General features: G+C 33.8%; 1 protein-coding gene across 3 annotated transcripts in view; it reads right to left on the bottom strand.

Annotated features, from left to right (window-relative positions):
* Window positions 1-12458, bottom strand: part of LOC133204477 (cAMP-dependent protein kinase regulatory subunit) — a 51415-nt gene that overhangs the window by 15248 nt on the left and 23709 nt on the right. The window contains exon 1 of one of the 3 annotated variants that reach the window (XM_061340217.1): window positions 4537-5331. The exons of the other annotated variants lie outside the window; for them this stretch is intronic. Coding sequence (XP_061196201.1) covers window positions 4537-4806 — 270 coding nt within the window. The 5' untranslated portion in view covers window positions 4807-5331. Of the gene's footprint in view, window positions 1-4536; window positions 5332-12458 lie in introns of those variants that run through there. 3 annotated transcript variants of the gene reach the window in all.

Here is a 12458-nt window from a genome sequence, read left to right as displayed (position 1 = left end):
GTAAAACATCAATACATTTAATGCTCATCATGAATTAACCTATAAGACATATATATTGTTTAATCTAATACTGGTGACACTATCAGAAAAATCTGGTATTCAACAGGCTTCAGTTGGAACAGAATACATAAACATATCCTTCAAAAGGAAGCCTTAGATCTGTCCTGGCTGAGATTCACTTGAGAGACAAGAGGGATTGATCCACTGTTACTGGCTTGAGAGGCACACTGTATTGGTGATTAAATAGAGTTTATAGATTTCTCAAATAATTCACACCTCATATAATAAAACCAATCAGATCTAATGTTCTGTCCCATACTATAGTATTTGAATTACTATCACTTGTGAAGGGGAATTTAGCTTTTCCCACTTCCAAAAATTAAAATATCATCAAACAGTTCTGATCTTTCACAAAAATGTACACTTATTTCTCCATTAAAATGCACACCAATGTACTAAATCTAGTCTATATTAAAGGACTGGAATACACTTTATACTAAAGTAATATGATTTCTACTGGTAAGACTTCACAATCAAAAAAAAACCTAGGTGGCTGTGTATAATTTAAATTTTGGCACTTAAATGCTGAGATATCCCACAAATTTGATAAATTTATACTACTCAAAGACAAAACAGAAAGACACTGAATCTTACATAACAAAACAATAAAGGGGAAAAAACATCTCTCATTGGTAATTCATTTAGTCAGGGGTAATCCAAGAGAACTCTGGGAGAGAAAATGGGACTAAGAGGAATTAAATGGAATATCGACAGTTGTAGCCAAGTTTATGTCATTCTCCCTCCTCGCCTCGTTACTGAAGGAAAAACATCATCTTCCCGTCTTAATCAATAGTCAAACTGCAGTTCCCCTCCAGATATACTAATCAAATACCATAAGTAGATCTGGACAATTCAGTTCCCCACATTCTGTTACAGAAGTCCTTATGTATATATTAGCTGATCCTGTTTGGTCCTCTGTAATTCAGATTTACAAAAGCAACAGTTATTGTCTGTAGGCCTAGTCCTTCAACAAACAATTACTAACACTGTCTGAGCTGTAATTGCCACAATGCTTCAGCTTCTTGTAATTGTATCGTGAATGCTTTTGAGATCTTGATTGTATCAAGTGACCTATGGTCCACAATGCTTACCTCTGAATACATTATTTTTTTTTGCCTAAAGAATGTAAAAATTAAACAACTATTTATAGCCCATATCATTACACACATTTTAATGACTCAAGCTTCATACTGATCAAGATCAAATACACAAGTTTATCATTACTTGTTCTTCTGGGGATGTTACACCATTCCTGGTGGATTTGCTGCAAATTTAGACCTTTACTTGGAACTCATGGCGGCCCACTGAGCTGAGATGGATCTTTTTCATGGTACCTACTGCAACTCAGGAGCTTGCTTTACTCTGTCACATCTGAAAGACCAGCACCATGCCCCACAGTGGGATTATAACTCACAACCTAAGGATCAACCCCTTACTCCATGACTCCAGAGTGAGACACTCTAACCTTCATGCTATGCAGGTGACAAGCCCCTTTAGATCCCTCAATTACAAATTTTACTTTACTAAAATTAATATTTCAGTGAAATCAGTCCTTGGTGTAACACCCCCCCCCCTCCCCTGATAAATGGGTGTTGGATTTTAATACAATAAATAGTAAGCATTTCCTACTTTTGATCTATTTTTTGTGTACTTTACATGTAACTTCATGGTACTTCTTAATTATGCACTTTTCTTGATAGTGCATAAAGTCGTATATTGGAGCAATCTTGAAACCCCTTTACCTAAGGATGCTTTGTGGCATGTTTGATTGAACTGGCACAGTTCTTCTTTAGGAGAATAAGATTTGTTGAGTCAAGAGAATTTAGAGAAAGAAGGAGAACCCCCTCACTTTCTAAGCGGTAAAAATAATTTCTAATTTTAGTTAGATTGCTCACTTTCACTTGGGCCTTAGTGTCAGATGAGCTAAAAGTCTCTACTTAAACAGTGCATCCCTGGTATATAGGTATGAAAAATCAAAACAAATCAAAATCACTAGTAGACCTATTTACTTTTTCTTAGAAATGATAGAAGAAATCTAAGGAGAATTTGACCAAAATGTATGAATCAACCAAATTTTGATATATTAAGAGAAATTTTCAGAGGAAAAACATTGATCTCCATTATGCCACAATGGTGAGAAAGTTGAAACAAGTCCAATTTCTAACTTTGCTGATTTATCTAGAACTGAGTTATGTTCAATATTTGTTAGCCTGCTTACTCCCACATGGCATGCAAATCATTGAATTATGCAGTTTTGTGGGTAAGCATTAGAACTGCTGAGAGTGAATGAGAACTTACTTGATGGGATCTATGTTACTGTGAAACTGCTCTACAGTGATATAACAGCTTAATTGTAGGGTATCAGTTGTCCTTTAAAAATGAAAACCTAAGACTCTTAAGTAAAACTTTCTCCATTAGAACTGGAAGAATAAAATACTTACATAGTGATACATGTACAACAAAATACTGTAAATGTATTTATTTAACATATACAATATTTGGCACAAATAATTACTGATATTTTAACAAGTTAGCATACATTTGATTGAATGCATAGCTGAATGTGCTACTTATATAAAGATATATAGACATTTAGCTTAGTACTTGATTTAGCAGGTGCTGCTTTCCACAAAAATCTTTAAGAGTACACTAGCCAAATATTATATTTTTACTGTGAGTAAGCTTGAAAACTTGCCTGTTTTCAGGATGACAATCTCACATTAACATATCTTAATAAAAAATCTTCCTCAGCTGCTTTTGATTACTTTAAGTCATTTTAATTCCACGGTGTTAAAATTTCATGATTTCTCGAAAAGTACCAATCACGATGGTTTTAATTTCACACTGCAAGAAATTAATTAAAATTTCGTATACGCATTTAAACGTTTTTAAAAACTAATGTAGCATTCACGCTAGGTTTAATTTCGTGGAAAAATGATGAATCACAAACATAGTGAAATTAAAACCATTGTGATTATTTGCCAATCTACAGTACTTTAACACAACAGAAAAAAATAGGTTTGTGAAACACTGATACCTCCATATGTTAGCTCATGGCCAAGGTCAAAGTTTTTCAAAAGTAGGTCAATCTCAAAGGTCTAATCATGAAGTCAAAATTGTAGATACCAAAAAAATAAGGTATTGTCACAAGGAATACACATATGAAAAACGAAAGCCCTAGCACCAACCGTTCAGAAGTAATGGCCAAGATTAAAGTTTTTTTTCAAAAGTAGGTCAAACTTCAAGGTCAAATTCAATAGGTTAAATAATTATGTTGATACCTAAAAGGAATACACATGTGAAATATGAAAGGTCAAGGTCAGGAAGTAAAAAATTTTGGTACCCAAAAGAAAGTTCTTGTCATAAGGAATAAATATGTCAAATATGAAAGCCCAAGCTCCAACCATTCAAGTTTTTTGCAGACAAACAGGCAGACAGACAAGTGGACAAACCAACAACAGGCCTATGGGCCAAAATAATCTCCTGAGTAACCTTAGCTTTGTGTTTTTTAAGATTTTATAAAGATTTTTCTCCTTATATTTCTTTGAAAAATTGGGACCCCATTTTATGGCTCCATTTTTAACTTTATGGGGTTTCTGAATCTACAAAACATGGAATGCTTAAATATCAATGTAACTAACATGGTCTTCCATAGTTTTCAGGTCAGGTGAGCTAAAAAATCTCTGATTATGGAAGAATAAAAATATACCTGTCTTTACTTAAACAAAACATGTATGCACCAAAAAGTGCACCAAAAAACCTACTTATCTATAGTGCGAGTACAGGAAGTAATTGCAAACAATAGATTTCTCAAGAATATTCATGAATTGGAAGTATGATCTCTTTATAAAGTGCAAGAAAAGAGTCTCAAACTGATAAGTGTATATATCCTTCTACATCTAATCTTGCAGTTTATTCATCTCATTGAAAGTCAACTGCTTCAAATATTGTCTGTTATACAGTATACTGAGCATACTGTCGATTATGCTTTACTGTACAACTAAAAATAATCTCCAATGTTATGAGGTTATATATATACCCCTCTTTAATTTGTTTCCTTCCCAAAACTTCCACAGAAAGAACTTTGTCGAATGCATGAATGCATTTCCCTTTAGAATGCAAAATTAAGAATAAGTATTACTACTAGTCTTTTCTACCTGTAGGCTGATGCTTCATATTCAATAGTTAACATGTACCACATGATTATGCCTCCTCACCTGTTGCTTTCCTGACAGTGTCAGACACCTGATGACTGTGATTCTGTGTCTATGTGTTAGACACAAGTCTCACTTGTTCCCCTTGTTAGACCTGGTGACTACAATTCTGACTCTGTGAGCTATGGTTACCACCATCTAGTCTCACCTGTTCTTGAGTGTCAGACCTGGTGACTACCATTCTGTCTCTGTGAGCTATGATTACCACCATCTAGACCTGGTAACTCTGATTTTGTGTCTATGTGTCAGAAAATGGTCTCACCTGTCCCTTGCCCAAAGGTTTTGCTTCAGTTTTTCCTTGTGGATGTGATTCTGTGAGTTCAGCCACTGAGCTTTCCTTATTAGTCTTAGACTCAGAATAATCAGACATTTTCTCAGACCCCTTTTCTATCTGTTGATCTGATTCAGTTTTACTAGGTCCTGTATTTTGTATCTCATCTTCCCGTTTTTCTGTGTACGTTCCTTCCTTCCCCGTTACTTCATCCTCCTCTGTACTTCGACCAAGAAGTAATTTCCTAATTTTATTCCCCATGATGTCACTACTTAAAATTTCACAGGAAAGACAAATAGATCAAAATTTCCCAAATTCCAATAAAGTATTTAATAAATTTTTTTTTCTCCGAATCAGTTGGTAATGCACAGAAGAACAAGCTTAGTGATGTGGTACTCCTGTCCCACAATACACAATTACAGCCTCATTGCTGCAGTGTCATGTACACATCAAACTTGCTCCTTGTCAGAATAGAGCAAAAAAAAGAGAAGTAAACAGAAATTCTGGGGAAAGCACAATGTGCAGTATGAAAACTTGTCTGCCAGAAACATCCAATATCACAAGACTGTATCTCTAAGCTGGATTCAACTCTCATCCATGTTAGATAATAATTAATTGTTTCTGTAACATTGTGTTGTTAGTAGCAATTGCTTGGTTCTGTCACTTTGATAATGTGAGTCAATAAGGACACTGAATAAATTCCTGGATCCAATACTATTTCCAAAAATCAATTCCTGTGGCCAAGAACATGAAAAATGCTAATAGTAATGGGAAATGAACCTTCCATCAATTAGCAGGATTTAGTCAATTAATTCCGTTAAAAATGATCCACTATGAAGCTACAACAATGATATCTACCCGACTACTCATTAAAAGTTAATCTATAACTATTTTATCCAATATTCACACTATCAGAATGTAATGTGACCTTGCTGATCACAATAGAGTACAAGAATAATGTTGACCAGTTATAAGATGTCTGTGTTCACTGTTGTTTATATCATCCACAATGCCCAAGGTAACATGTCCTATAATTTTTTTTTAACCCATTCGGCTTTATCTAATTAACATCTAGGTCATTAGTTACAGTATTCAGGTACAGAAAATCTGTGCTCTGATTTTCACCTCCTAGACTAGAAAGCAAATGTCACTGTACATCTAACAAATATCACAGTCTCCATTATCCTTCCAAGGTCATTGCGAGGACCCCAGCTAATAATATGTAGTTTACACAAGTTATAATAACACGATACAAGTAAAAAATTCTCCAGCGCCTGAATTGTTAATAAGACAGTCACGACCTCAAAAGTGGAATATTACCACAGGGTTTCACGGAGTCCAGTTCTCTACTGTGTAAATTGTGATTGAATAGGCCAAGATGAAGAATGTTGTCATATCTGGGGACTCTTTATAGCATGGTGAAGGATCATCAGCAGTCATGCCAGACAGACATAAACTGTTCATCATTTATCATTGCTCTGGCATCAAACAAATGATTTAAAGGACTCAATAACAGGGAACAACATATCATTAGTGCACACAATATAATGCAGCGTAATCCTCTTGTAAAGAAACAAACTACATCAGGCTTTCGGTATTTTTAAGGGCTTGGGGTAAAAAGCTGAGTGGAGTGGAGTGGAGTGGAGTCTTGTGGAGTCATGGAGTGGAGCCTGTATTATAACAGTACAGAAAGTTTGAGAACAAAACAATTTCTTTTGCATACAATCTCTCCCCTGCAATGTCATTTTGGATTTGTGTATCAAGAATGAAACAAGGAACAAAGGAAATCTGTGTGGCCCAAAAAAATATTGACCTTTAAATGTCAAACAGAAATGTTTTTTAAAACAAAGACTAGATAATACATTAACAACATCTAAACTAAGCTCAGATATATGACCCTGCTCGCCTATCCAAAACAGACAAACCTAGTAAGAGGTGTTAACAGCTTTATAATATCAACAGATAAAGAGTAAACAACTGCACTGCGTAACTCATGACAACAATTGAATTATAAAGGCACATAATTTAAATACCATTTTTTTAGGTTTTACTTTTAAAGTACATTCAACCCTCTTTGTTGATATTTGAAGGTCACTATTTTTTTTTCTGTTTCTCATTCCTCTTGATTTGTTTATATTAACGTACACATATACCTTTTTCTGGTTAAACTGGGGGAAATGCTACAGAATCTAGGTGTATAGCTACATGTATTTGTCAGTTGGGTCTATCAAAGTTAAATGTCAAGGATTAATTACTAGTATAAGACATAAGAAGGAAAATGTTTATCGAAATAAACTCAACAGCTCAAGTAGTTATTTTCTATTTTTTGAAGTACAGATTGTGCATTTTAAATGATGATGAATTATTCACTCTTAAATTTTTTACCTTTGTTTCTTGGGGAGGGGGCAGTGTTAATTCCTACCTATAATTAGTTTCATCGATATTTGAACAAGAAAATCTTTTTATTTCGTAAATGTGACTCAGAACAGAAATTATATATATGATAAGTAATGCTAAAATATATTTAAAACATTTTATTACATCCTTACTGTTGAGTTATTGCTTTCTTTGTAATTTGCTGATAAATGTTTTACATGCAGTCTATCAACTATTATAAGCATCACTGATGCAGCTGTTTGTTAGAAACAAAAATGACTTTCTGATAGATTTAATTTAATTGAAGTATGAGAACTTTAAAAGAATGTCGACCCCCATAACGATGTGCTGAAATGTACTTGGTTACTCATTGATATTGTTTTATAAAGACGACTCAAGCAAGATGCTGTCAACTTGATTCAGTTATTAAAATAAGTTACATGGTTTGCTACAACGGACAAAACATGCAAAACTTTCAATGTTTTTTTTTTTAATATCATTACATTAAATTTATTTTATTTTGTTTTTGATGTTGCTGAGGCTGCCAATATTTACCTTAGTGGGTACAATATATATGGTACCTATAAGTTTTATTTTCAAAAAATCCTTGCAACATTTACCAGGGGTATGTTTTACAAAAGAGCTTATTACCCAGACCAAACACTTTAGATGATAATATAATCTTGCAAATCAATGATTCTGTTAAAAATTGCTTGCATAAAAATATCTATCTAAATTAATTTTTAAAAGAATTAAAATCATTTTCAAATCAATGTTAAAAAGAAAGTCAATCTCAAAACTTGGTCATAAGTTCTTTTGTGAAACAGACCCAAGATGTCTTATAAGCATTATTTGCCCTATTTCGAAGAATGTCTAAGAAGTTTTCCTACAAAAATGCCCATGTTTTGAAATATCCAGAGATTTCATTGTCCATTGAAGAATCAGGTCTCAATTACCAGATCGTAAAGATGTGCTGCAAAATAAGTAACTTATATGTCTTATCAGTTATTATCCCCTTGCAGCGGAGTTGGAGGGGATATAGTAACTTGCTTGTGTGTGTTAGTGTGTATGTAAGTTTGTCCTTGTGTAATTTGCTTCGGTATAGATGTCGAATGCTGTCTTGATTTATAGATATGCTCTTTGCGTGGGGATGCTCCGCTTTGCGGTGCCTTTATTAAATGCTTTTTTCCTACATCCCTTGTTTGTTGTTAAAAGTATAACCCAGTGGACATTCCTGAATAATGATGAAATTTTTATTAGGTTACAAGTACGTACATGTATGTGACCCGGTAATGTCGAACTTGAAAAATTATTGTGTATTAAATGTGTGATTATATTTTTTACTGTACAGTAATTCTTATATAGATTCCAAATTGTAAACTATGCCCAGCTGTAAATTTAGATTCTTTTTTTTCTGACAAATGCAAAACCAGTTATATTTAGTTCAGTTAATTTTTAAGCAAATTTGTTTTTACAAGCAACAACTGAGTAAGCATTTCTAATGCAGTAATTAAACCTGTCAAGACTTCTGTTGGGATTGGAGTGGATGTGGGTCACTTAGTCTCTGTTACCCAAAATAAAAAGCTTTTCCCATTGATGAGTTGACATTTGAAGGTCATGATTTTTTTCATTTACTCAGTCATTCATTCACTTCATTGTCAATATGGTTCATACAACATGAACAAGTTTCTGACTAATTGTATCATTTAATCTGAAATCAGGAAGTTTCCAAGCATCTGATCAGTGATCACAGACATCAGCTATAGCTGGGGCATACAGAAATAAGAGAGGAAAGGAGGGGGATTGTGTTCAATGACAAGAATATTTTTTTTTCAATCTCAACTGCCATGACTCTACATCTAAGCTTTTGTAGTGTTTCCTGCAATTTACCGATACCACCTCTGCCCCCATCCCAAAAAGGGAGGTATGTAAATAGTTATACGAAATGAGAAATAACATCATCTAAAGTGTTTGGTCTTAGTCGTAAGTCATAAGTTTTGTAAAACATGCCCCTGGTAAATGTTGTAAGAATTTTTTGAAAATAAAACTTAAGTTAAACAAGGGCACCGCAAAGCGGAGCATCCCCTCGCAAAGAGTATATCTTTAAATCAAGAGAACATTCCACATCGATCCCGATACAAATTACGTCACTTCTGTTTAACACACCACTCAATAACTAACACACTCACAAACGCACACATAAAAGCGTGCTACTATTTCCCCCCCAACTCCTTTGTGAGGGGATAATACTAGTAATAAGGTATATAATGTACCCACTAAGGAAAATATTGGCAGCCTTAGCAACATCAAAAACAAAATTTTAAAAAAATTTAATGTAATGATATAAAAGAAAAACAAGAGGCCCATGGGCCACAGCGCTCACCTGAGTAACTTTGGCCTTGCTGTTTTTCACCTGATTTCTCTCTCCCCCCCCCCCCCTGTAGTACTTATTGTGGCCCCGCCCTATCCCTAGGGGTCATGATTTGAACAATTGGAATCTACACTACCCCAGCATGCTTCCAAGTAAGTTTCAGCTTTTCTGGCCCAGTGGTTCTTGAGAAGAAGATTTTTAAAGATTTTTCCTATATATTTCAATGTAAAACTTGGATTCCCTATTGTGGTCCCACCCTACCCCCGGGGGTCATGATTTGAACAATTTAGAATCTACACTACCCCAGCATGCTTCCACATAAGTTTCAGCTTTTCTGGCCCAGTGGTTCTTGAGAAGAAGATTTTTAAAGATTTTTCCTATATATTTCAATGTAAAACTTGGATTCCCTATTGTGGCCCCGCCCTACCCCCGGGGGTCATGATTTGAACAATTTAGAATCTACACTACCCCAGCATGCTTCCACATAAGTTTCAGCTTTTCTGGCCCAGTGGTTCTTGAGAAGAAGATTTTTTAATGACCCCACCCAATTTTTGTATTTTCTTGATTACCTCCCCTTTGAAGGGGACTTGGCCCTTCATTTTAACAATTTAAACTCCTCTTCACCCAAGGTTGCTTTGTACCAAGTTTGGTTAAAATTGGCCCAGTGGTTCTTGAGAAGAAGTCAAAAATGTGAAAAGTTTACAGACGGACGGACAGACGGACGGACGACGGACAACGGGTGATCAGAAAAGCTCACTTGAGCTTTCAGCTCAGGTGAGCTAAAAATGAGGAACCAAATATATTTCAGCACATCGTTATGGGGATCGACATTCTTTTAAAGTTCCCATACTCCAATTAAATTAATTCTGTCAGAAAGTCTTCACCATTGTTTATAGCAAACTATCAAACAGCTGCATCAGTGATACATAAACTAGTTGACAGACTGCATGAAACATTGATCAGCAAATTACAAAGAAAGCAATAACTCAACAGAAAGGATGTGATACCGGTTATATGTATAAAAATGTTTTAGTATTACTTATCATATATATAATTTCTGTTTTGAATCACATCTATAAAAAAAGCTTTTCTTTGTTCAAATATTGGTGAAATTTATAACACAGCCCCCTCCCCAAGAAACAAACTTTACGTAAAAACTTTAAGAGTAAATAATGCATCAATGTTTAAAATGCACAATCTCTACTTACAAAAAATTTAAAAAAAAAAAAAAAAAAAAAAAAAACGAGCTGCTGAGTATATTTTGATAAATATTTTCCTTTTTATGTCTTATAATTAATCCTGGACATTTAACTATGATAGACTTCTAATTGACAAATACATGTAGGCTATACACCTAGATTCTGTAACATTTTTCCTTATTTAACCAGAAAAAGGGAGATACATGTGTATGTTAAATTAATATAAAACAACTGAATTAGGAGAAAAAATAGTAACCTTCAAATATCAACAAAGAGGGTGGGTTGCACTTTAATAGTAAAACCTAAAAATGTGTACCGTTGTAATTCAATTGTCATCAGTTCCGCAGTGCAGTTGTTACTCTTTGTCTGTTTGATATTATAAAGCTGTCAACACCTCTTAATAGATTTGTCTGTTTTGGATAGGCGAGCAAGGTCATATATCTGAGCTTAGTTTAGATGTTGTTAATGTATTACCTAGTCTTTGCTTTAAAAAAACATTTCTAGGTGATTCTTTGTTTGACATTTAAAGGTCAATATTTTTTTGGCCGCACAGATTTCCTTTGTTCCTTGTTTCATTCTTGTTACACAAATCCAAAATGACACTGCAGGGGAGAGATTGTATGCAAAAGAAATTGTTTTGTTCTCAAACTTTCTGTACTGTTATAATACAGGCTCCACTCCATGACTCCACAAGACTCCACTCCACTCCACTCAGCTTTTTACCCTGAGCCATTTTGGGTATCATTAGAAAATAGTTGCAGCACTTTAATGCCTTTAGTATCATGTAGAATATAAAACATACAGATCAATAAATGCTCTATTGTCAGCTAAAGACTGCAGATTGGGTTTATAGCACTTTTTTGTGATCATCTTCATCAAGGTTTATCCCTTTACCAGATTTCAATGAAAACACCATAGATAGAATACTGTTAGGTAAGATAGCAGTTCTCATGCAGCCCTTTCTTTAATTAATGAGAAAGTCAAAACCAGATAAATTTTACAAATGCAATGTTTGTTTGCAATATTTATCAACCCATACTCGTCCTGTCTGCCTGATTTCACTTGATTTATCATTTATTGTATTTCAATCTATTATTTTTCTAATACAAACAAATTTGAACATTAATTATTGGATCTAATTCCATATTTGTAATCGTTAGTTGTACTACAGCATTTGTAATTATCTGAGCCATTTCTGCAAGCATCTGGATAAATTCTGTTTAAGGGAGTATGGTACTGACAAGTCCTAATTTCAGAGTAATTAAAACTCTAAAACATCCACATAAAATGAAAGAAGTACCTTTATATATTTCATAAAATATTATAAGAAAAGGTTCTAGTGAATAAATCTAAAATTATGACGCACTAAAATAAGGGGGGTAACTCTGTATGATAAAGTGATATTTTTATAACCAATTTTTAAAAAATTGAGAACAACAATAAAAACAACATAAAAATTTTTTTTTTGAAAAAGATGTCATCCACAATATTGAAATTTTAATTTCAAAACAAAATAGTGCAAGAAAAAAGCCAAAAAGACAAATTAATTTTGATTCATTTATATCATGACAATTTATTGGGAAAATGGGTTCATTTATATGTACAACGTATTTTTTAATAATGAAAGAATAATTAAAAGTTTGATATCTTATGCTATATTTATAGTGATTTGCTTGCTTTACAAATTGCTAATAAAAAATTATAATGTTAGTGTGTGGTTTTGGAGTAATGTGCTCCCGAATTTCCTGACCCGAATTTCCTCTGCTCAAAAAGCTGTTATAAAATGTTAAAATAATGAGATTGCAATTTATTTACTTGCTTATAGTTTCTAACTCTCCTGATTTTGTCGTTTTAAACTCATTTTTTTTATTATAGTTATTATTTTTCTCTTGTGACACGGCGGGCAATGCTTTTCACCAGACTTTTGCCGAACAACCCGAAGATCTTTCGATTTCCCGGTTTGGTTT

Source organism: Saccostrea echinata, unplaced genomic scaffold, assembly GCF_033153115.1.
Source record: "Saccostrea echinata isolate AGI-Se365-2 ecotype Australia unplaced genomic scaffold, CSIRO_AGI_Sech_v1 ptg000053l, whole genome shotgun sequence".
NCBI lineage: Eukaryota > Metazoa > Mollusca > Bivalvia > Ostreida > Ostreidae > Saccostrea > Saccostrea echinata.
The sequence above is the reverse complement of the archived record's forward strand: the minus strand, read 5'-3'. Positions and strand labels throughout refer to the sequence as shown.